The sequence below is a fragment of the Zonotrichia albicollis genome, chromosome 8, assembly GCF_047830755.1.
Source record: "Zonotrichia albicollis isolate bZonAlb1 chromosome 8, bZonAlb1.hap1, whole genome shotgun sequence".
In the NCBI taxonomy this organism is placed as follows: domain Eukaryota; kingdom Metazoa; phylum Chordata; class Aves; order Passeriformes; family Passerellidae; genus Zonotrichia; species Zonotrichia albicollis.
The window spans coordinates 24,307,348-24,332,732 of record NC_133826.1 but is presented as its reverse complement, the minus strand read 5'-3'; the positions used below and the strand labels follow the sequence as shown (position 1 = coordinate 24,332,732).

General features: G+C 44.2%; 2 protein-coding genes across 3 annotated transcripts in view; one reads left to right on the top strand and one right to left on the bottom strand.

Annotated features, from left to right (window-relative positions):
• Window positions 1-11: 11 nt before the first annotated feature.
• TRMT1L (tRNA methyltransferase 1L) lies at window positions 12-17,036 on the top strand. Of its 2 annotated transcripts, none has more exons than XM_005487038.4 (16): window positions 12-150; window positions 2,537-2,689; window positions 3,549-3,611; window positions 4,415-4,528; window positions 5,371-5,435; window positions 5,778-5,907; window positions 7,351-7,474; window positions 7,883-7,962; window positions 8,221-8,467; window positions 9,109-9,321; window positions 10,111-10,301; window positions 11,153-11,231; window positions 11,915-12,081; window positions 12,284-12,343; window positions 12,690-12,816; window positions 12,939-17,036. In XM_005487038.4, the coding sequence occupies exons 1-16, from the start codon at window positions 12-14 to the stop codon at window positions 13,252-13,254; spliced, it is 2,268 nt and encodes a 755-aa protein (XP_005487095.2). In that variant the 3' UTR covers window positions 13,255-17,036. The 2 variants fall into 2 exon arrangements, with proteins under 2 accessions (XP_005487095.2, XP_005487094.2); XM_005487037.4 differs by having other exon boundaries at window positions 3,549-3,659.
• RNF2 (ring finger protein 2) overlaps window positions 15,875-25,385 on the bottom strand; it is a 15,651-nt gene continuing 6,140 nt past the window's right edge. The window contains exons 2-7 of the mRNA XM_005487039.4: window positions 23,059-23,147; window positions 22,278-22,438; window positions 20,825-21,040; window positions 19,748-20,020; window positions 18,728-18,899; window positions 15,875-18,094 (exon numbers count right to left, since the gene is read on the bottom strand). Coding sequence (XP_005487096.1) covers window positions 17,993-18,094; window positions 18,728-18,899; window positions 19,748-20,020; window positions 20,825-21,040; window positions 22,278-22,438; window positions 23,059-23,145 — 1,011 coding nt within the window. The 5' untranslated portion in view covers window positions 23,146-23,147 and the 3' untranslated portion in view covers window positions 15,875-17,992. The remainder of the gene's footprint in view (window positions 18,095-18,727; window positions 18,900-19,747; window positions 20,021-20,824; window positions 21,041-22,277; window positions 22,439-23,058; window positions 23,148-25,385) is intronic.

Sequence of the window (25,385 nt, the reverse complement as noted above, 5' to 3'; positions counted from 1 at the left end):
GTGCCGGGAACATGGCAGCGCTGGAGGCGGCAGAGGCAGTACTAGAGGCGGCGGAGGCCGCGCTAGGGCGGCGGCAGGAGCAGCAGGAGAAGGAAGAGGAGGAAAACCACAACCATGACCGTGAAGGCGGCGGCGAGCCGGCGGCGCTCAGTGAGAGCGGGCAGGGATCGGGCGGGAGGGGGAAGCCGGGCCCTCCGTGCCGGGGCTGAGCGCGGGCGGGCGCCATGCGGAGCCCGGGCGGGTTTGAATTTACAGCCCGGGCCGGTTTGAATTTACACCCCGAGCTGGTTTGAATTTAGAGCCCGAGCCGGTTTGAATTTACGCCCCGCGGCCGCTCGCCGTCCCCATCCGCCCGCGCCGGGGAGCTCTGGGAGGCGCAGGCTCCCGGTTCTCCCGTTTCCCCAGCGCAGTGCCGGGCCACACGTGTTCCCGCCGGGCCTCGCTACGCTTGAACCCGCGCTCCTGTCGCTTCTTTCTTCCCCAAACCTACCGATACTTTGTCTTTGGGGATCATTTATTGTTCCACGAGGTTCCTTAAGGAGCCCGAAGCGCGGCGTGGGCCGCGCGGGCTCAGGCGCGCATCTTTCCTCGCAGCTTTTTAAACAGAAAGGTGTCTGCGCCATGTGCTCCAGGAGGGGCCTGCTGGAGCAGGGAGGTTGGACCACCGTGGTCTTTCCGACCTGATCCTCTCTGGGATTCTGTAAATTGGTTTTGCTGGACTTCCAGTTCCCCAAGTGAGCCCTTGCTGCCGGCCCTTTGCTGCTGCAGCCTTATGGTTGGAGTGAACTGACTCTTCTAATTAATTTCTTCTTTTTTTTTGTGTCAGTGTACTTAAGACTCTCTGAAGAAGCGTTATTCTGTTTCTGTGTGATCAGTGATTCCCTGTGGGCATTTAAAAAATCCTGACGTCTTGGTTCGGTAGCAGCCTGCCTTCATCATTCAGTGTGAAAGTTTACCTTTCTCCTTGTACATTTACAGATTATCTAGCTGTTTTTACATCTATGCATATTGTCCTTTTCAACCATTTTAACCTCTCCACGAGCTCTGAAGATGCAAAAAGTCCTGCTCTGCTGGATTTTGTCACTGCTGTGCTCTCACTATACATTTTTGTAACAACTCATCAATTTTGTAACAACTAATCAATAGTTGTTAGGGATTTCTTACCCAACATGCTTTTACTTACTCTTTTTCTTTCTATCTTTATATTAATGAAGCACGTAGAAACTATCACCAGGAATCCTGCAACTTTTTAATGGAGCAGTAGGCTCCATGCAAATCTTTCTTAGGTGAGTTGTCTTCTTAAAACAGGTCTGTAAGAAGCACAGCAACAATTTCTTCCTAGCAATGCACCTCTTGATAGATTTTAAGATAGGTAGAATAATTTTACTCTGTGCTTCTGTTTTTTCAGGTTTTTGAGCCTCTGTCTTGAGGTATTCCTGCCATTTTCTCTTTCTGTCAGTTTTCATAATAACAGGCATTTTTACCCAACAGCAATGTTTAAAAGCAAACAAACAAAAGTAGCCCAGGGGAATCTGAAAAACTGCTGTAAGATCCTTCCAGCCTGTCTTAAGCTGTGGTCAGGACTAGGTGGATAGGGAAGAACAACCATCCATTCCTGCATCCTCAGGAATTAACTTCCAACACAAACCAGTTTGTAGGTTCGTGTTTTCTCCATGAGGTGCATCCCAGTTTCTCTGTAGGGACAGACAGCCCGTGGTTGCCTTTTGTGGCCTCTCTGCACCTCCTGTCTGTCCTATCCAGGCTGAAAAGCCTTGGCCTGCTCTGTTGCTTCTCAGTTGCAAAACAATGCCTGAGCTTTGTTTCTTGTTACCCATGGTAGAAACTTCACTAGCTGGGAGCAGGACAATATTTATAGATTTATGTGGCTTTCTGAATCCTTTTCTAGTGCTTTCTTATATCCCTTGGACAGGGTCAGACCATGCCTTCTGGGGATTTCTACCTCTTCTTTCAGTTATTTTCCCCGGGTTTGACTATTCTCATCATTTTATCTCCTCATCTCTCAGGCTCTTTAAATGCTTGAAATTCTTCACCAAGAACATCTGTACTGCCCCAGGAAGTAATTCAGTTGCAAATGCTGATGGCACCAGCACTTAACCCTCATCACTGCCTCTGCCATAGCAAATTCCTCCTTAAGTCCCTTCTTTCATACTGTTTGATTTATTAACTAAACTGTTATCAAACTTCTTTAGCTGATAGCAAATTGGGGAATTTGGAGCTTCTCCTTGCCTGCTTTGCCTTGCTTCACTGCTACCTGCCAGTGTAAATGTTATTTTGTTCACCTTAAACATTTGATACTGATGTGTGAATAGTCATTTCAGCTGTCCAGGATTACATTATTCCGCAGTGGTTTCCAAGGATAATTGGAGTGAAAATTCATCTCATACTATTCTCCTGCATAATTCTTTTTTTTCTTTCATGCTTGTAGTCAGCACCAGATTATTGGAAACAAATGAGAGTGTTTGTATAGTTCAGTTACATCAATGACACTTTTACTGTATTTTTGTGTGGTTTTAAGATGGTTTGGTGGTCTCTGAAAACATGAAAAGCAAAAACGTTGATGTGAAAATTCCTGAGTCAGAATTGGAAGCTGAAGACAGAGGAGGAGAGGAAGAACGCCCAAGGGAATCTGATAGCAACATTTTGGATCTATCATCTGATTACCCACGAGGTTTGTTAATAAACTCTTAATATTTGTGCCATGTTCTGGAGGAAAGGTAGAAATACTCGGGAGGAAAGGTAAAGGGAGTGTGTGAAATCTCATTTTAAAACTCACCTCTGTATCCTGACCGCATGCATCATCAGTTGCTTTGTCTGGCATAAGAAAACCTGAAGATTTATCCTGTAAAAACATTGTAAAGCTTAAAGTTGTTACAGAATCTCTGTTACAGTGGACTGGGAAGTTGTGTGTGCTGGAATCAGTAAAGCAGATTTCAACCTAATTTTCTTGGTATTGGCAAATGCTGACTGATAAGTTGAAAAATCATGTGGTAGATCTAGAGGTTAAATTGTTTACTAAGGGAAAGAAAAAAATGGTAGAAATTAATATATCCTGGCTCCACAGTGAGTAATTGTTCTTAAATTTGGTCCACTTCTAGTTGATATTTAGTTTTGCCAATGACTTCATATGATGTTTTTGCACTGCTTTTATGCATGATTTGCATTCACTAACAATGCTGAGCTGTAAAACCAGGTGTAAAGGGAATGTGACTTGATCTTTTCAGCTGTTTTTTTTTTTTTTCAAATTAGGATCTTTCAGTCTTAGAAAGTTTGTGTGTCAGTATTAAAAAGAAGTAGAAATACATGAAAATATATGGATCCTAGTAAAGAGCTATTCTGGAGATAATTTTTGCAGTCATTTGCGCTGCCATGGAAGTAAAAGGACAAAAAACAAGTATTTCAGTCTGTCCTGCAGTCATTCTCTAACAGTGCTGGATTTGATGTGCTGCATAGAAAAGTAGCAGTAAACTAAGAGCAATTTTTAAACTAAGAATGCTTAATTTCTAAATATTTCTGGGTTTTTCTTTTAGACAAACATATTTCAATTCAGAGACACCTTGCTGATCTAGAGAAACTGGCTGACCTGAGAGAAGGTGAGTTGTCCACAGCAGTGTCCCAGAACACAGAACTTAGTGTTACAGGTATTTACAGTTTCCTTCAGATTTTATCACAGTACATATATTTATGATATTTAAAGATGAGGGGTTTTGTGAAAAAAGGCTTTATGGTTTATTCTCTTGTTCTTCTCCTAAATTCTGCCTGAGAGGTTGTTTGTCATTCAGCTAGTTTTTATTTAGGTTAGTACTTCAAGGGCTTCAACACATTCATTGCACAGCCTTGCCTTTGCTTTTTGTGTCTCACGTGCAGGATTTTCAATAATTATTTTATATTTTCTAAAGTTTTTTTATATAGGGTACATTGCCTTATTTTGCAGCTTAAATAGATATCTTCTTGTTTTATCTAAAAGATCCAGGAGTTGGAACAACAAAATCTTGTTTTAACCTCCTGACTTGTTTGGGATTTTGGTTTGGTGGGGTTTTTTCAGCATTTCAAGTCTTTGCATGTCATCTGTAAAGTTCTGTTGTTTCTCAGTGCTTTTCAGAAATTTTATTATAGCTTCATGTTGCTGGAGTAAAATATACTAGAAACCAAAACCCAAAGATTGTAGAAGTTAATGATTTTAAAAGTTTATAGTGACTTTCGTCTATATTCTATGGAGGAGAAAAAGGAAACCCATAAATTTGAAGTTTGTGCATGAAATAAAATGTTTCCTGAGGACTTCAACTTTAACTAGTGTTGATTTTCCCTTCAGCCTTTTTTCTCTTGGCCTGCATCTCAACTAACACAATTGATAACTGCATTTCATGTTTCTCATAGTTTTTCATTGTATTTTCAGATCAAAGGAAGCCTTGTCCATTGTGTCCTGAGGAGAAATTCAAAGCTTGCTATAGCCACAAACTCCATCGTCACTTGCAGAATTTGCACTGGAAGGTTTCTGTTGAATTTGAAGGTAATGGCAACGGGGTTTGAATAGTAAATACTAGAAGGAGTTGTGGGTATGTTCTGTGCTTCATGTTTCAAAATTCCTCTTGACTTAAACATTTTGTTATCAGCTCTGAATTGGAGCCATATTTTGAAAATTACCATAAAATTTAAAATATGTGCGTAATGAAAACTACTTCAATAAAAGTTTTAGTTATATATTAATAATAATCAGACACACATGGGTGATCAGTTTTGGTGGATCATAAAGATTCCATGGGTTCTGACAAACACTTCAAGTCTTTTTGTAGTATCAGTATTTAGTATTTTAATATACCCTGTGATCTGCTTGTGAGATGCAATAAAATCCCTGCAAGAAGTTTAGGAAGGAAAATAAAGTGAGCAGTGTGTGTTTTTTAAAAATCCAAGTATGGGTTTGTAGGAAATAAAGTGACTATTTAGAGGATGGGCAAGGTAAAGTTGAACTATAAATTTTCCAATTGGAGTATCAGGTATCTCATTTTGGTTTTCTTTAACTTTTCAACATATGTTTATAGATTGAGTCTTCACACAAATCTTTTAGCCAGGTAACAATATATTTGTGAAAGACTCACAGGTGTTTTTGAACTGGAGACCTGGTGTAGCTTTATAAGATGCTCAGAGAGTTATTTTAATTAACTTTAAATTCTTTGCATTTTAAAGTTTAAAATGTATAATTAGCTGATAAATTTCCCTGTGCAGAGGGGGGATGTTCCAGATAATTGGTGATGTTCTCTTGTTGCTGTCTGGTGAAATCTGAAGTGAGAGCATGTGTTGCAGGCCACAGACATGCTGTTCATTTACTGTTCTGGGATGGCATTTGTTTTCCAGGGTACAGAATGTGCATCTGTCACTTACCCTGTCGGCCAGTAAAACCCAACCTTGCTGGAGACCAGGTAAAAATGCTGAATCCCAGAAATTCCTGTTGCTGTACAAATGGGGGAATTGGGTGACTGAGAGGAACTTTTGAGATTTGCTTAGTCTCCAAATACATCTTGCTCCCCTGTGTGATGCCAAAAGCTTGTTGGTCCAGGGTGTGTGATGGAACCCTTGGGTAGCTGCATGGGGCTGTACCTCTCTCACTGTGGGGCCCAGCTGCCTAGCTCAGCTCTGGCTGTACATTCCAGATATGTTATGTGCTCTAGAGGTAACAGATGACTTCTCATATGCCTGTGTTCAGTTCTACTTCAAGCATGTTTTATGTATTCTGGAACTACAAGAAAGGCTCTGTTTTACAGACATTGTCCAAGATGGGAGCTCATTACCACTGCATCATCTGCTCAGCAACAATAGTCCGGAGAACTGACATGATCGGTCACATCAATCGGCACGTGAATAAAGGAGAGACTGAGTCCAGGTTTAGCACAGGTGAGCTCTCACAGGAAACATTCAGTCTTCTTCTGTCAGTCTGTCATATACCACCTGCAGTAACACAGGAAAAATTCAGAAACAGAGTTAGCCTTTCTAATGAAAAATCTGCCTTTAATATTTCAGAACTTTTGTTTCGTCAAACTTGTGATTTAGTCTTGCATAGACCAGTTCCTGTGTTCTTATTGAGATAATTAGTACTCCCCTCACCCTTAATGTTGTAAGGACCAGCTTGTGTCTCCAAAAGAGTGAGGGACATGGCATCCACAGGAAAAAAAAAAAAAAAGACTGGAGTAAATCTTTCTGCAATGCGAAATCCTTAGCTTTTTATCCAGACTGAACCAGCCTGGGTTCCTAAAACAAGTTTTTTCCAGTCTCAGAAAGACATGATAGAGGTGTCAGTAGTTCTTTGGTAAATTGCAATCCTACCTGACTTTGTCCAAAAAGAGACTTTGGTTTCTGAACTTGAATAAGCTAGGTTAAAAACATTTTAAATAATTGGAATGCCAGTAGTTTGATGCCTGGGCATCAGTTGGGATGACTGAAAAGCGCTAGTAGTACCACATTCCATATCTTTATGGATTTTTGGGCTGTGAAATACATTGATCTCTGTGTGCTTCCCTTCAGAGCTGCGAGTAAAGAATGGCCCATTTAGCATTTTTAACAAAATGCATGAGGCAGTTTTTCCTCACAGAGGGAGGAGAAATCTAGAGGTTTTGTGATCTGTAGGCACTGGACAGCTCTTGGGGCCCCTGAAGGTGGAGCAGATACACGTGTGTGTGTTTGCAAGCTCTGAGAGATACGGGGTCATACCCAGTTGGTACAAATTTTTCCTGGCTGTTCCTAGGTACATTTTAGACTGTGGATGAATTGCTCAGAGGAATGGCAGCCTGTGTTTGCAGTTGTCAGATATGAAAGCTTGTTTTGCCACAGGCTGTCTGCACAGAGCTCTGGTGCTGAAACTGTCCCTGTGCTTCTGCAGTTTATGCACATTTTGTGTGGCTGTTCAATAACTTAAAAAAGATCAAGGACTTTTGCAGTTCATTGAGACACATTCAGGACTTTGTTAACCGGGTTTTAATTAATTAGCAATGTATTATGTTTAAACATGCAAAGCCAATATGCTATGTATCAGGCTCAGGGGCTGGCTTCCTTAAACTGGAGTGGATACATAAGAGCCCAGCTGAGAAACAAATCTGATGCTTTATGAGAAGAAAATTGTGGTAGAGCATGATCTTTATTTGCCACTTTTAAGATTAGAAGATCAATTGTTTTATGCTTCTCCCCTCATCCTTGTAAACTGGTCCATGTGCTGGTTGGATTGCAGCATAACCCAGACTTCTTGCTTTATGGGAGCAGTTTTTTAGTGTAATTTACCAACTGTGTTAATATTAATTTCAGTTCTCACCAATTCTTTCCTTCTGCCTCAATTCCTTGTTCCAGTTCGTGCTCCCAAGTCATCTTTCAGAGTGGTGAAGGAGTCAGCCACAGATGTGCAGGTTCTTCCCAACCACTCCACGCCCCAGAAAACAGATTCCTATTTTAATCCTAAAATGAAACTCAACAGGTGAGAGAGCAGGGAGTGGGAAGATGCATCAGAGGGATGGGGAGCTTGTAGTGAAAAATCTGTGTTTTGAAAAGCAACCCTGTGAAACTTGAGTTCAGAGGGAAGGAGAAAGGAATTTCTCATCAGAAAACACTTCTTGACAAATAATATTTATACCCAAAACCACTATATGTGAAATAGTGTCATTTTTGGAGATAAGTATTTTCCTGTAATTAGTAGGTCTTACTTTAATAATGCTGTGCTGTAGAATTCAACTTTTCAGCATAGCTGAGGTTTTTATTTACAGTTCTTCCCTGTAAAAAGTGGAGTTTAGCTTCAATATCCCGCTGTTAGGTTAAAGGGAGATAAATAAGAAGGAAATAAAACTGTTCTCTCAGCTTACAGATTGTGGCCATTTTTGTCTTCCAGGCAGTTGATATTCTGTGCACTGGCCGTGCTTGCTGGGGAGCGCAAACCCATTGAATGTTTGGATGCTTTTGGTGCCACTGGTAAAGTCCATTTCTTTAATCTTTTGGTTAATATCCAATGGGAGGAAGCAGCAGAAATTCATAACTGACATCGCATACCCAAAAATAATGTGAGATAGGCAATAATTCTCTTCCTCAGGCAGAGAGTCCTGAGCTTCCATACAAAAAGACAACTGTCAAAAGCTGTATTAAGGCTTTTAAAAAGGCTGTAAATAATATTAAAGTTCAGTGGTCTTAAAATCAGTTGTCTTATTGTCCCTAAATTCTGTTTTTCCACAGGAATCATGGGGTTGCAGTGGGCAAAGCACCTCAGAAGTTCTGTGAAAGTTACAATTAATGATTGTAATGAAAATTCTGTGACAATGATTAAGGAAAATTGTCATTTAAACAAAATGAAGGTGAAACTGAACAGTAGGGAAGAAGACAATGGTGAAACTGTGGGAAATGGAGAAGAAAACAGTGACACCATTGAGGTGACAAAAATGGATGCCAATGTTGTCATGCATTTGAGATCATTTGATTTTATGTAAGTGTTGAATGTTTCTGTCAATTTTCTGGTTTGGTAATGACACACCCCACCCCACTTGCCAGTATGTGATTATTTGGAGAAATTGGCATGATAAAAGAATCAACCAGCAGTCACTTGAAATGTAATTTTGTCCCAGAAATGGTGTGGGGGCAGAACTTTAATCTTAAATGGAAAAATATTAGTTTTTCTGACATTCAGAATGGGTTACAAATATACATGAAAATTTTAACCCAGGCTGGGGTTTTTTTTTTTAATAACTTCATTGTCTGTTTGCTGAAGGGAAATGCCAAATTAGTTTTGGTCTTTTTTTTAAACTTGTTTTTAGTTTAAAATGCTGTTTGTTGCATCTCTTGTTTTTATCTATTTTGCAGCATATTAACTTTGAATTAAAGCAGGCTGATTCTTCCAAGTTGGGTATATAGATGCATTCAAACAGATATCAAAATAAGTGGTGGGATTTTTTTGTGTTATTAATGACTAACATTCAGATCTAAGCATTGCTGGAAGTTTTAGTCCTGTTCCTTCTTTCTGTTTCAAATGTGATCATAGGTGAAGATTATAAAACAGTGTTTTCCTCAGTGTAAAGCCAGACTCTGGAGCATTTATAAGACACTTAGTGGTACATCCTTTCTTTTCAGCCATTTGGACCCCTTTGGAACTTCTGTGAATTACTTGGACTCTGCCTTTAGAAACGTGAGGAACCTTGGGATTGTGTCACTGACATCCACAGACATCAGCTCCCTCTATGCCAAGGCTCAGCACGTGGCCCTGCGCCACTATGGCTGCAATATTGTCAGAACAGAGTACTACAAGGAGCTGGCAGCCAGGGCTGTGATTGCTGCTGTCACCAGGTACTGCTAAACCAGTTCTATTTAGGGTAAAAAAATTATTAGGTAATTATTAAAAATAATTTGTGACTGTGCAAGGCAAAAATGCATCAGTAGGGTGGGGGGGTGGGATGGTAATGTGAAAAAAATATATATCCAGACTTGCAAACTTTTATATTTCTCTATCAGTGTTGCCATTTAGAGCTCCATAGGATTTCCTAAACACAAAATAAACTGCTTGAATGGCTTCTAGCTAAGCCTGACTTGCTTCAGTGGAACCTGATGTTCACTGCAGACCCTCATACTTGAGGTTAAAAAGATGGATGTGATTACTAACTTGTGAAATCAGTTATTTGCATATAGATACCCTAACTAAACTCAGTCTGTTAAATTAAGACCTAAAACCTAATTGGAGAAAAAAGGTACAGGCAAGAGGAAGGGACAACTTCTCGAGAAAGATGAGGAGGAGGAAGTTAAATCATTAGAGGCTTTGAAAATGCCAGAGCACAAATGCTGAGCTGAACTTGTTTAGATTTCCCTTGTCCTCTCCCTGCTCATGTGATGATGCAGGTGGCAGACCACCATTTCTAGCTGTGATAAAAAGAAGTAAAATTAGATTTGCTTGGCCTGCCAGGAAGGCCACAAAATGAGGCACTTGAGAAAGAACACTTCCTCCTGCTCTCTCAACTCTTCAGTACCCCTCTCTAGGAAGGGAACGAGCTCAAGAAGCGTGCAGCAGGTTCAGGTGTCCATGGCAGTGTTTGCCTGCTGAATTCAGTACAATTTGGGCTTTGTGTGTGTTTGTCCCCCCAGAGCTGCAGCTCGCTGTAACAAGGGCATTGAAGTGCTGCTGGCAGTAGCTCTGGAACACTTTGTTCTGGTGGTGGTCAGAGTTTTACGGGGCCCAACCCCTGCGGATGATTCAGCAAAGAAGGTCCGATACCTCATCCACTGCCAGTGGTGTGAAGAGAGGGTTTTCCAGAAAGAGGGCAATATGGTGGAAGGTAAATGGCTTTTCTTTTGTTGTTTATCTGTTCTGTGCCTTGTTTATATTTACATCCCATTAGTAGCAATTCCCTTGTATGTAACAATGAGTGGTATGTGTGAGATGGAGAGAGGGCTGTGCTTCATGGCCATGGGCTGGATCAGTTGTCTGGATGGATTTTCCTGTAAATGGACTGGATTTGTGGCACAAATTGCTCAGGTTGTGGCTGCTCCTGGATCGCTGGAGGTGTCCAAGGCCAGATTGGACAGGGTTTGGAGCAGCCTGGGCTAGTGGAAGGTGTCCCTGCCCTGGAAGGGGGTGGCACTGGATGGGCTTTAAGGTCCCTTCCAACCCAAACCATTCTGAGATTTGTTTCTACACAGGACATCCTCCCAGCCTACTCTAGCTGCTGGAGCTGCTAGGATGCCTGGTATGTCCATGGATCTGCACTTCAGGAAAAGCCCTAGGATAGGGATAGCCTTTGATACTATTGGGTTCCTTCAGATGGCAGCAACTGGATAGCTTTTGGTGTCAGATTGCTTTTCTGCTGCATTTCAGTTCCTTAAAATGCAGTGGACTGAGCAGTCTGGTTTTCCCCTGCTGTTGTTAATGGGCCGTCCCCACATACAGGTTAGCAAAGACAGGAGACAAAAATTGCACTCCTGTTGTAACACTGATTACCGATCAAATCATCAATCACTAAATCCCACCATGAGCTGCTTGGCAGAAGTGAAAATAGTGTCCCACTTGTGCTGTTGCCTTTCCAAATACCTCACTGAAACTAGCTCCCACTGCATCTCTGTCTCTGTGCAGTAACACAGGCATGGCTGGCTATTGCCTAACAATTTAAATGCTGTTTTTCTGCTGCAGAAAACCCTTACCAGCAGCTGCCCTGTGACTGCCATGGCAGCATGCCTGGGAAGACAGCAGTGCTTCTTGGTCCTCTCTGGTAAGTTCACATCACAGGACATTTGGAGAGTCACTCTGGTCCAGGAGCTCTGAAGCTCAGCTGTTCATACCATAACATTTTTTATTTTAGCACTACAAAAGGAGGTACACCAATCAGCAGGAGCTCAGGAAACAGAGTGTAGATTTGAATTGAGTGGGGCGTTGAGTTTTTCATTTTGTTCAAACCAGTTAATAAATAGTAATACATTTTAAATTTCACATTCAGTGCACTTATGGAATATGCCCTGCACAAGAGAACCTGCCTCTGTGTTCCTCTATTTGCCAAAAGTAACTCCTGTTACTCTAAACTTGTGGAGAATTTATTAAATAAATCATTACGTGTGCTGATGGTAATAAATACTACATTGCTTCTTAATTCATATTTGTAGAAACAAGAATAAATATTTTTAGGTATTTTAGCCATTTTCAGTATTAAAACAGTTTGCAATTGACAGTACCTTTTTGTGGGGGTTGAATGACTTCCTCTACATCTTAGGGCAGAAATAAAATCACTGTTCTTGAGATCTTGATTTTTTAATTATTTTTTTAATCAAGACCAGTGTTGTTGTCATTGCAAAAAAACTTAATGCAGTGTTACATAGTTGCTGATCAATTTGGGCAAGAGAATTTTGGAGCGGCTTCCATTAAGAAGCCTTAACTTCTGATTTCTCTCATGTCTCATAGGTCAGGAGCTCTCTTTAACACTGGATTCCTCAGGAGGATGCTCCTGGAGGCTGTGCAGTATGGCTTGGATGAAGCTCAGCCACTTCTGAAGACATTAGTTTCTGAAGCAGAGTGCACAACTCCCAAACATTTTTCTACCCACAGTCCTGGTGACGAGAACAAACAAGGTAAGAAAAGGGGCAGCCTGTTCACAGAGAGGACTGGATTTGTGGTGATTTTTAGAGATGCTGATCTCTGATAAGTTACTTAACAGCAGTGTGTCCATAGAGTTGAATGCATTATTGAATAATTGAATTATTTCATTCTGTGTAATTAAAGCATTTTGCCACTTAACAGTAGAATTAATTTTGCCTTCTAATTGTATTCTAGAAGAGTGTGGCGTATATATTAGAACACCAAATACTTCTGCAGAATCTTACTTAGTACATGGTAAGTAGAGCATTTCGGTGTAGCTTTTTTTATATTTAACAGTATTGCCCTCTGTGGAGTTTTTTCCCACCCAGTACTGATTTTATTCTATCTTTATCTAGAATCATATTTATTGGTAAAAGCAGAATGCCTAATAGTCTTTGAAGGCCACTTTAATTTACTTGTTACTACTGAAAATGGCCTGTTGATTAAATTCAGGCCAAATTTTACCTCTGCAAACACCAGCTTAGAAAAGCAGCCACACAGCTGAAGTTGCTGCGTGGCTTTGTTTTTGTGTGTGCTGTGTGAGGCTTTGCTGGTGTTTTTATGAGTGCTGAGTGGTTTCTGTGGCCCTGTTGTGGTGCAGGCAAGAGGAAAAGCGAGGAGGTGCTGCGGGGCACAGCGAAGCGGCAGCGGGCCGAGCACAGCGCCGAGCACCCCCCGTTCTACTACAACATCCACCGGCACAGCATCAAGGGCATGAACATGCCAAAGTAAGTGTGGCTTCACCCTCAGCCCGGTCTGACGCTGACACACAGCTTGTTCTGAGTCAGCCCTGGCAGCACCACATCTGTTCTAAATGCAGGGCTTTGGTTTTGCTGCCCTTTCTTCCCAGGTTAAATAAGTTCCTGAACTATCTGTCGGAGGCCGGATACCGCGTGAGCCGAACCCACTTCGACCCCATGGGAGTGCGCACCAACGCGCCCCTGGCGCAGTTCAAGACTATTCTCATGAAGTACAGCACCCCAACCTACGTGGGGGCACAGGCAGAGGGCCCTGTGCATCTCCCTGGAGAGATCCAGGTGGGAGAAGAGGTTCCAGCTGCTGCAGTGATCAAGGTGGAGGAGGCTGAGTTAGCAGAAGATGATAAATCTGGGGTTGCCGCCGCCGTGGTCGCGGAGTCCTGCCCCACTCACTGTGCTGCTGAATAATGCAGATGGGTTTGTTCATCAGGATGTTACAGACTTCCAGCACACCCTGTTCCAGTAAACCACTCCTTCCTCCCAAGCTGGAGTTTGACCGTTTTGAGCTGCCTGTTGTACTTGGAAAGGACAGTTTAGACTTAGGTAACAGAACTTAGCCCTGATCCCAGCACGGCTGTGGTCACAGAACCAGCACTGTGGGAAGGCTGTGGAGTTACCTGCTTTTATGCTCACCTCCTTTTCACACTGAGGCATGGAGGCTGCTTCCCAGTCTGTCCAAGCCTTACTGCCAGCACAGCATCCAGGTGGGACAGGGCCAACAGTGTTAAGCATTTTGGAATATGACATTATTGTGAAACAGCCTGTTCCTAAAATGCATCATTCCTAAAACCTGGCCAGCTATGATCCAGAGAGAGGGCATTTAAAGGTAACAAAATAGCACAGATAAAATGCCCTCTGAGTTAAAGCCAGGCAGTCCTGCCTGGGTGCAGCTGTAGCTCCAGGTTGCACATGTAACTCTGCATTCAGGTCTGTTTCCAGGGTTCTGCCTCCAGGCCGGAGCTGATCCCAGGAGAACAGGAAGGAGCAGTGACACGGCTGCTAGTGAACTTCAGTTTGTACCCAAATCGTAGTGAATTGTGTAGTCACTCTAGGTAGTTGTCTGCTCAGAGCTTACAGTGGTTGTGTGCTGCAGAAAGGTACAAGGGACCACACTGGACCTTCAGGTGAAGTTTGTGGTGAGTTGTCAATAGTAACTCTGAGCTAAGATCTCTTCTGTGAAGGAGCAAAGCTGCCAAGTGTTGGCAGTTCTGGTTTCCTTAAATATATGGCAGCATTCCAGCCAAACGAGCTTGCCTTTGTCCTTTCTTTGCCCCACACTCGGTTTTGTTACCTCTGTGTGTTGCACTTGAACAGCTGTCAGCAGTGGTTGCCATTTCTCCCAAGTTTGGTGTTCAGCCTGGCCCCCAGTGTTAGGTTTATCTAAGAGCAGAATATGATGAGGGGTTATTATCCTTATCCATCTCTGAAACTTTGCAATAGAAGTAACAGGACTAATACACTCCTGATGATGCAAAACATCCTATGTTCCTGTCAGGCCAGACAATTGCTGCTGCTTCTACTGTTCAATTCTAGGTTGCTTGGTGGAGTTATTCTCTTCTCTAGTTTCGAAAAGGAAGAATCAGTGATACAGCAGTGTTTCCTTCAAAAATGCAGTGCTTACAGTTCTTTTCCAAAGATCACCTGGGAGCACATTGAAAGCTAAGTGGAAGGAGAATTTCATGTTCCCTAGTGGCATTTTTGGGTTTTTAAGTGATAGAGCGTTGGCAGACATTGCTTGCAGGTAACACACTTCAGTGTTAGTAGGATAAAAGCAGTCCTAAAGTCAGTTACCTGGGGCAAAGGATTGTTCTGATTACAGTAAATTAGGCTAAAAAGAAAGTTTAACTGAAGGCCCTTGTGGGAAATACTTTTGATTACTCTTGCAGCTCCTTTTAAGGAGCCAAAGGTATTGAATACCTTTTCCAAGCCAATGCAACTATTCCCACGTGTTTGGAAGGGCAGAAAAAGAGAAACTCAAGACTTGTCTGTACAATCTGGGCTCTTTTCCTCTGCCAGACAGGCAGAAGCTGTTGTAATCTGTCAGGGTCCAGCTGAAGGGGTGTTTGTAACTCAGGCCTCTGGGAATTCTTTTCCTATCCAGCAGTTGTCTCTGCTGTGGACCAGGTAGGGTCAGCCCTGCCATAATCAGCTGACAGAACATTACTGCAGGTTTGAGTCTGGAGCTTGGGACACTTTGTTCTTCCTTGCACGGATCCACATGGCCAGGAAGCTTTCTGGGAGTTGAAGCTGTTCAGAGGCAATTTGGGTAACCACTGGTGGCCCAGGGAGCAACAGGATTTCTTCAGTCAGAGAAGTTCATATTCAGTGCATGTCAAGAAACCCCACACTGGGCATACTGAAGCATTGCCTCTTAACTCAAGGTGCATCCTCTTGTTAAAAGTTCTGGTGAATGCTGAGAGAAAACAAGGAAAGGAACAAAACCTGATCTCTCTAACAATGCACCTCAGCTGAAGGGGTTCATTACAGTTGCTCTGTGCTGCTACTGACTGAAGCTGCCTAATAGTTAAATGCACCCAAAGTTGTTGGGTTTAACCTGAGTGCTGTGAAAATCCTTCAGCCCCTTCCTCAGGCTGCAGGATCTGGTTGGAACAGCAGCACCTGTGACAGGTCCATGGAAGAGCTGATACCTTCTGTGTGCCCCTTTTTGTCACTCAAGGCTCAGGAACTGAGCTGCTCTCAGGGCACTGTAACAGCCACCACTGGTGGAGCTGAGCTGCAGCTGCACAGCCCCAGGCGTGGCAGCATGAACAAAAACACTGCCCAAAGGGGGTCCTTCATCAACCAGAAGAGGAAGCAGCACTGCAATTCCCAACAGGCTGTTGATAACATTTTTGCTTTTATTGTCAATTTGAGCATTTCAGTGGGACTTCAGTTGGATAGGAGATACTTTAGTTGGATATTAGGCTTACCCGTACGTAACACACTTTATGTACTTAAAAAGAACATGGCTTTAAAAGGGGAAGAATAATGGCATTTGGAAAATAAAATAGTTTATAGCACTAAAGAGTCACAGTGCAATCAATGGTTTAATCAAACAACTACGTTATATATATAATATTTAAAGAACATAAATATTCAGGAAATTCACTACAACATGAAAATAAAAGCTTCACATTCTCTCACGCTTTTCAAAAGAACTGGAGACAAAGTGACAGCTCCTAGACAGACTGCTCAGCTTCACAACACCTCTCTTGCTTAAGGGACTGTCCCTCCCCTCAGCTCCCCCAGGAGGGATGCTGGCACTAATCTAGAAGTTCTCCCCAGTAACTTTAAAGCATTTAGCACAGCCACTCTCCCACCCCCCGTTATATTCCGTGGACATGCACTACAGTCTACACAGCAACGCTTCACAAAGTCAGCAAAAACAGGTTCCTAATAGCTGCCCCTCTGTGCTCTGGGGCCTGAACTCTTCCATTTCATGTCACAAAAGCCCAAGGCTCTCCAGTCAGAGGAAATAATTAAGTTACTCAAAGAAGCCTGTGCAGTTTCCACAGCGGGATAAAGCTGATCTGAACAGCAGCCAGCAGGGACACTATTTACAAGTGCTAGGAAAGCCCAAAGCCAGGGAAGGGCAAGTCTTTCCCAGGAGAATCCCCGAGCAGCAGAATACTTTTGTATCACATGCCAAAGCCAGTGGGAGTCCAGGGAGGACACAGGAGTGTAAACCACACACTGTGGAGTAAAGCCTGGTGCTTCCCACCTGCCACCAACTCCTTTTGCTTCGAGCCTCAGGGGCAAACAGGGGAGGGTTCATCAGCAAGTCTCAGAGCAAAGGGAGCCTCGTGGTGACAGCTTCCCTTCAGACAGGACATGGAACAGGTCAAGCTGCCCCCTCAGAGCCACAGCAAGATCCAGAACCAGGGTACAGGGGCTCTACATGCAAATGACCAGCAGCTACCAGGCCTTACAGCACAGCCCACTGCCACGTTGGGAAACTTGAGCCTAAAAGTAAGACACTAAATGGTAAACTTGGTCAAGTACTGAAGTTGTCTTCCAAAGTGCTAAGCCATGTTTGTTAAAGCTATGGCAAAGTAACAAAAGTAGAATCTTGGAGCAGCTAACAATTAAGTCTTCACTACTCACACTGACACTGGGAAAGGTCCCTGCTGGGGTGGCACAATTCCCCAAAGCAAAGCATTTTGATGGCTGTGTGCTGGAATTTGGGGGATTTGCTTTAACAAAAAAGTTTTCTGGACAGTTCACAACAGAGATCCTACTCTAGCGAACAGAGCAGGGCTATGAAACATCCAGATTTCCTTCAGTTCAGCTGTGAGGACAGGGCAACCTTGCAGGAGGGGCCAGGCAGGAATTAAGACTGGCATGTCCTGCATAGGGAAGAGTTATGGGTTTGGAAACAGCCATTAAAAACAAAACCAATCTGATGAACCACTTTGCACTGAAGTATTAAATTAAGCCCAGTAAACAGGAAGGTTTTAAAGTGTCAGTTTTCTCACTGCAGCTCTCTTTGGAATCCCAGAATCCTAGGATGGTTGGACTTGGAAGGAACCTTAAACACCATGTCAGTCCAAGCCCCTGCCATGGGCAGCAATACCTCTCACAAGATGCAAAATTCGCCTTTGTTCACAAGAAAATGTCTTAATGAACCTTTCCTAGGGAATCAGATTACCTCTAGCTGCAAGACTATCCCAAACCCATTCTCGGCCAATCAATTCTTCAGATGGCTAACAGTCACCAAATTCCAACATTTAACACATTCCTTGGCATATGCTACTATTGAACAGACTTCCTTGGCCACCCAACACTCCACACTTCACAGAGGCTACTATAACTGTGTCTGATGGAGCAGAAATCCAGATTTACCTGGACAAAATGAAGCCATTCCAAACCGGAACACTGGATCAGACATCATGCATTAGGAACAAAAAAGCATCTCAAACACTGGAATGCACTGGAGATCATTTAGTCTCCTAGGGAAAAATCAAAAAACCCAACCCAAAGACTAAATTAAATACAGCGCAGAATACTGTCTAGTCATATTACTGAGTATACTGAGTGCCTGAAGGCACCATGTGTGCTGTCCATGAAGATACTGGTGGTGTCTTATTTTAATATTAAAGAAGTTGTAGCTATAAAAAGAGTTAGTTCCACCCCAGTTTCCCAGCGCTTATTTGTGCTCCTTGGTGGGGGCATAGTACAGTTCCATGGGTTTGTTCACTTTCCAGTACTTCTCACTGACCAGTTCCAGGGAAAAGGACCCATTTAGCACCTACAAGAGAACAGCAAAACAGGAATAAATTAGACAATCTAGTGTTATGCTGTGATACAGGCTACTTAAATCAATGCTTAAACGTGTTGGCTTGAAGGAGTCACCAGTAATGTGGCACAAGTTGTGGGGGGGAAAGAATGCAAGAAAGATAGTGCAGAAGGCAATGTCACCCCTGAGGAGTTGCAGCTGCACTGATCACCAAAGATCAGGACCAGCCCTGCCCTTAACAGGCCCCAGCTGTGTCCAATAAAGATGAGTGCTATAAAAGAGTGGCTTAGCTGGGTGAGAAGGGTGTTGGAGTTTGTTGGTTGTGCTGTGAGGAAGGAGTCAGTGCTGCAAGGAGCTGCCTGTGAAAAATCTCTGAGAAAGTATGGGAGCTTTGCAATAAGATGACAACAACGAGTTGCAAGCTAAAAACCACAAAGATTCTCAAGTGTGTAAGCTGGGTCATGGTTGGTGCCATTGCTGCATTTTCCCCATTTAATTTCTATGCCTCCTTTTCTACCAACTAAGTTTTTGCCAAAAAACAACTGCCGTGCTGCTCTGTAAGCTGGTGCCATGAACTTCCCCTGAGCCCAGCAGTGTGTCTGGAGCAGGGGTGCAGCAGGGCTGTGCCTGGCGGGCAGTGCTTACGGTGAACTGGCCGGCGGCGGTGGCGATGTAGATGGTGTACTGCTTCTCACTGGCCGTGTCCAGGTTCATCTGGTTGGACTCTCCTTTGCTCCGCAGCTCCTCCAAGGCCAGCCTCACTGCCAGGTACTTGGACAGGTGATCAACTGTGGCATTGCCTGAGGTCTTGATGTACCTGCGACAGCAGCCAAGAAGAATTTCCACAGATTGTAATGACTGAGCAGCAGCTGAGGGAAAAGCCATCTGCAACACCCCAAATATTAAAGGTCAGCTGTGAAAAGGCCTTTAGAGACAGTTCCCAGCTGAAGATTTGCATAACATCACAGAGAGATGTCTCATCAGCAGACAAAGCCAAGAAAAGACCTGAGGAAACACCATAAAACTACTCTCTGCTGTGAGCCAAAACTTGCAATCTGTGCTTGCACTGGATTATGAACAAAAAAGTCAGGAAAAGCTGCCAGCCTGCAAATCCTGCTGACACAAAGCTGCTCTGGAAACTGCTGACACTTATACAAGGTTTGTTTATTCCCAAAGAATCTTAGAGTAAGTAGAAAGAGGCTGATGTAACACGATCATCCCACTATTGAACTGCAATGCTAGAAAACCTTAAAAATATCTTTATTTGTGATCAAAAGCTTAAAACAGCTTATGATCGTATTTTTTATAATAGTTGAGCAGTACTATCTACCTGACTTGGAACAGAAAGAAGGGGAAAGTGCTTATTTGCATCTGGCCTTGGCACAGGGGGGCCCAGAGAAGCTGTGGCTGCCCCTGGATCCCTGGCAGTGTCCAAGACCAGGCTGGACGGGGCTTGGAGCAAGCTGGATAGTGGAACGTGTCCCTCCCATGGCAGGGGTGGCACTGGATGGCTCTAAGGTCCCTGCCACTTCATCCTGTGATACAGTTAAACAGGATGTGGTGTAACTGAAGTAAATTGATGTTCAGAAGCCCCAAGAAGTGATGGAAAACCAAATCACCAGGAAATAGCAGCAGAACACCAGGAGATGGCAAAGGGCCACTGACCTTGTCTGTGCGCTGTCATCGTTCTCCATGAGGGTGGGGTGAGGCCTGAACACCAGCTCGATCTCGCTGGCCCCGTCCATCACAGGATCTATGGCCACAGTGGTGTTGTTGTTGTCCAGCTCCAGCCCAGAGTCATCTGAGGTTTTGGTCCTCTTGTTGCTGGGCCCAGCTTCCTGGTTGCTGTGTGTGGAGGCGTTGCTGCAGTGGGAGCTGTCGCCGTTGTCCTCGGCCCCGCTGCCGTTCTCAATCTGCTGCTTCTTGCCCCGCTGCAACCTGGCCACAAACAGGCACAGACACAGCCTGACCCATCCAGATTCCAGCCAGGTCACAACACACCTCCTCCCCAGGTGAGGCATGTGCACATGCAAGCACTGAACATTTCAGAGCCATTTAAAGTTAAAAAACTTACTAATATTAATTCTTTTGTAGAGAAAGATACTCATAGACAGAACTATTCATTTTTTCATGTCCTTCAAACACCTTTTAGCTATGTTTTAAGACTGTTTTAACTTCACACTGTTGTTTTTCAGGCAATTGCAGACCCTTATTTTCATCCAAGCATGGATCAGAATTATTACACATTATTAGAATTATCACATCCACATGTGATTGAAATTATTAAATCACACCATGCTTTATCACGCAAAGTTTAGAGCCTCTCTCCCAGCTGGCTCTCTTAGGTTTAAATGCACATCTGGAATTTCACCATGGTGTAAACACCACATATTCCAGCCTGTGAATTAAGTCACAACTAAGCTCCAAGTCCTGGTATTCTGTGCATTTATTGGCATGTAAGGGTAGCATTTAGGTACAGGATTCATGGTGTTATGGTTTCTTATCTAAGACACGACAGCCATAATTGGGTAAAGCTAAGCTGAAGTTTCTGTCAGGCTGCCACAGAAGTTGCAGGGAGTGATACAGAGATTTCTGATAGTAGATAAAAGGTTAAAAATCCTTTTGCCAAAGGTTAAAAACTGTTTTGGCAGGTACCAGAGGAGGAACAGATTCTCAAGCTCCACAGGGCATGAGGACAGGCTTTGTATTTTTAGCCTCAAGGCAAACGAGGTGATTATGTACCTGTTCATAGCCTGAATCTTTAATCCCTCCTCGATGCTGTGACTCAGGGCTTGCTGGTTGTTGTGCTTGCTGATCCTGGCCAGCACCCTCTCCTGATGAGCCTCGTACTCATCCCGGCTCGGGTAAATCTTACTGATGAGAGCGTCGAAATTGGGGTCTGGCCGCAGGGATCTTTTGGAAACGAGCTTTTTGCGACATGTGGGACATTCTTTGTTCCTGGACATGGGCAAGAAGGAAGCAAACAACACTTAACTCTCCAGCAGTAACTAAACTCTGCCCTGGTGCTTCCATTCTTGGGCAAGGTGCTCACTAAGACTCAGTGTTTATAGTAAATCTGGAAAGGGGCTTCTGTCTCTTGACGCGTCAGGTGGTTCAGATATTTAAACAAAGATCCCAAACAGATCTCTCCCTGCTGCTTTTCTATTTTAAAGTATGTTTGAGAAAACTTTAGACTGAAGAGATCAGAAGTCCTAAGTTCCCTTCTTCTCTTCTTTTTCTGGATGGATTTTTACCTAGAAAAAATGGATGTCTAATGGAAATTATACAGAGGCATAGTCTTAGGAGGAAATTCTTCCCTGTGAGGGTGGGCAGGCCCTGGCACAGGGTGCCCAGAGAAGCTGTGGCTGCCCCTGGATCCCTGGCAGTGTCCAAGGCCAGGTTGGACAGGGCTTGGAGCACCCTGGGCTGGTGGAAGGTGTCTCTGCCCATGGAAGGGATGGGACTGAATGGGCTTTAAGGTTCCTTCCAAGACAAACCATTCCAGGATTCTATGATTCCATTTTTTCCAACACTCACAGGACACATAATTTGAAATGGCTGAAGGTCACATAATTTGAAATATATCGTGGGAAAATGAACCCCATTTTTGTCAGTAATGTGTATTATTGTTTCACTGTTACTGGATCTAAGGGACAAAAAGAAAACAAAAAAGGCCTTCAACTCCTTGCAAGACACAAAATGATGAAATTATTTTTCATGAGGAAGCAATTTGATCTGTCTTCCAGAAATGGCTGAACATGGAAAAACAGGATTTGGAAAGTGTGCTGCACATTCAGAAACTCCCAGTGCACAGTGACTGTCCCACATCAACCCTGCCAAGGACACTTCCACCTGAAGTGCACTGGACTGTCTAAGCCTTCTTCCCTCCACAGTGTTCATCCCTGCCCCTGGCACTATCCCCTTCTTGTCCTCTGGCAGTGTTCCATCCCTCTTCCCAGCAGTGTCCCATCCTTGGCAATGTCCCCTCCCCACGCCTTGGCAGTGTCCAATTCCCATGCCCTGGCAGTGTCCCATTCCCATGCCTTGGCAGTGTCATCCCCGCCGCATCCTGGCAGTGACCCCTCCCTGGCAGTGTCCTCTCCCTGTTCATTGGCAGTGTCCCTCCCCCACAGCCCGGCAGTGTCCCTCCGCTGTGCCCTGGCCGTGCCCCCTGGCAGCGCTCACACTCACGTACCCGCTCCTGAGGGCAGTGATGATGCAGTCGGCGCAGAAGCGATGCAGACACTCCTTGGTGGTCATGGTGTTCTTGAGCATGTCCAGGCAGATGGGACACATGAGCTCGCTGTGCAGGCTCCTGGGGGACACCACGATCTCCAGGCCATCTGTGATGGCTTCCTGGCAGCAAAGAAGGGAAAGGTTCTTTCCTGGGACTGAGTCCCCTCCTCATGGAGACAGTGTGTTTTACCCAAGGAAACACAGCAGAGAGACATGACACACAAACACATCAAGCACACAAAACCCCAGTGCTGCCAGCCCTGCCACACACAATAAACAAAAGGAGCTGCTGGAGAGGGTCCAGGGGAGGCCATGAAGCTGATGAAGGGTTTGGAGCATCTCTGTGATGAGGAGAGACTGTGGGAGTTGGGCCTGGTCAGTCTGGAGGAGAGAGGATGGAGAGGGGAATCTCATCAATATATAGAAGTATCTCCAAGGGGTGTCAGAGAACAGTGCCAGACTCTGTTAAGAGCTGCCAGTGGGTAAAGCTCTGATGTTTGTAAGGACATAAAGGATGAGGAGCAATGGCCATAAACTAAAACACAAGCTCCACTCAACACGAGGAAGAGCTTCTTTCCTTGGAAGGTGCAGAGCCCTGAACAGCTGCCCAGGGAGTGGAGTCCCTCTCTCTGGAGACATCCCAAACCCCCCTGCCCCTGGATGTGCCCTGTGTCGCCTGGGGGCTGGGTGATCTCTAGAGGTGCCTCCCAAGCCCAGCAGTGCCACAGCTCTGGGATTACCTGGGGTGTTCTCTGCAGCTCGTACAGACTGAGCTCCCAGGTCTTGCTCAGAGGCTGCGTCCCGTTGGTCTGCACGGCCTGAGACATGGCTGGGGAAAGAAGGGACAGGGGCTGAGCACTCAGGTGGGTCTGCCTCAGGATCCTCTCCCTTCCCAAGCCACAGCAGTGTGTGTCCAGCCCAGCAGAGGCTCCAGGGAACAGCAGTCCCCCCACGTACCAGGCTCTGCTGTGTCACACAAGGATAATCCCCTGCTTGTACCACTCAGGAGAACTGGGGGAGCTGCTCAGCTGTGAACACTTGGCAAAAATCAATTCAGTTGCTAAACAAAAGTGACACAGAACTGAAGGCCAGAGAACATGGGCCACAAATGCCACCTGATGCGGAAAATATTCCTCAAACATCCACTTCCAAACAGGCACATGGGTCAGGCAGGGTCTGCTTCCCACACCGAGGGGAAGGGCAAAATGAGACAGGACACAGCACACCAGTCAAATGTGCTCACTGGAGCACACCACAAGGGCTTTTCCTTCTTCAAATCACATCCCGTGGGCTTTCCCGGCAGAAGTTTGAAGGATACTCAAAGATCAGGAGAAACCCAGTCACTGCATAATTTAAATAGTAATAATTAAAAAAACAGCACGGCTGTTCCATCAAAATTTTACTATTATTGTATGAGATGAGGCAAAATTACCATACAGAGTCACTGCAGATGTGAAAAAGTCTGCAAAGTGACAGAAGAAATTATGTTTCTGAACAGAAAATGCTATTATGTTGGAGGAGAGGAGGCATTGCTTCCCATGACTCCAAAAAATGCCTGCCTTGAGCAGGAAAACTTATCCCAGAGAGTGGTATGTTTAAAAAAATAATTGTAACTACGTAAGTGGCAAGACTGCAGTTGCAAACCTTCTTTGTAGGTGGAAGAAATAGAAGTGCTTTTATTCCTTCTTTAAATATGGGTTTCCAGACCCTTCAATTCAGCAGCCAAATGCATTTCCTATTGGCATCTACCACATATATTATAATCTATTTTCCAACTCATTAAGCTCTCTACGAAAAGTCCCAAACTCTCTGGAGAACAAGGTTACTATATAAGCTTTAATTAATTGTAAAGGGAAAAGCAAGATAATCTGTGCAGAGTATTAGATCTGCTTTCATCCAGGCACGGAAATCAGAGTTTTCTCACTTGGTATTCTCCTCCTTTTGAAAAAAAAGCCTGACATAAAATAGCCACATCCACTAGTATGTTTATTAATTAGAATCACAGAATCCTGGAATACTTTGGGTTTGAAGGAAGCTTTAACACCATCCGGACCCAACCCCTGCCATGGGCAGGGACACCTTCCATTAGCCCAGGCTGCTCCAAGCCCTGTCCAACCTGGCCTTGGACATTCCCAGGGATCCAGGGGCAGCCACAGTTTCTCTGGGCAATCTGTGCCAGGGCCTCCCCACCCTCACAGGCAGAAATTTTTTCCCAATATCCCATCTAACCCTGCCCTCTGGCAGTCCAAACCTCTCTCTCTCAGAGCCACCAACAAGCAGTAGTTGTTTGGATTAAGGCTGTGGCTAGAGGGCCATTCTTGTCAATCATTAAGAAAACCACCTTAATCAATATTATATGGGCCCCTGCAAGACTGACTCAGTCTCCAGGCACAGCAAAAACCCTGAGCACAAACTCCATAATTACAGGGGACACACATCTGTCACTATCAAAGCCAGAGATGATTGATAAATCGACGTATTACACCTCAACAAATCTGAAGAAAACCAGTTGGGATTTAAAAATTTAAGAACATAAGCCTTGTTCCTGAAGCACTGGAAAACACGCAGTTACGGGAAAAATAACAGTAAGGAACACCCTGTCTGGAAGGCCCTTGGATCTCCTGCCTGCTCACTGGCCGGGGAATTTATGCTGGGATGTCCTTCTTCCAAATGTGCTTGCACAAAAAACTCCAGCAGACTAATATCCACACTTGTTACACACCACATTTGCTTCAGAACCTCTTAAACAGAAATATACCTAATTATTTACTCCAATGTAGTCATGACTGAAGTAGGGTGGGCATTTGGATATCCCACTCCTGAAGCTGTCCAGTAAAACTGTCCACTTGGAGCAGAACTGTGGGCATCCAAAGGAGGAGCTCAGCACCACCATTTCTCTGCTCCTACCCTTTCCAGCTCATTTTTCACAGGTTTCCACCCTCAGATCCACCAGTGAGTAAAAGCTCCTTAGTCCTATTGCTGAAAAAGTGTCAGGTCTGAATATGTAACATTTGCTGAGCTCTAGCCCAGCACTAATCTTGATGGTGGTCCTGCTTGAAACAGGGAG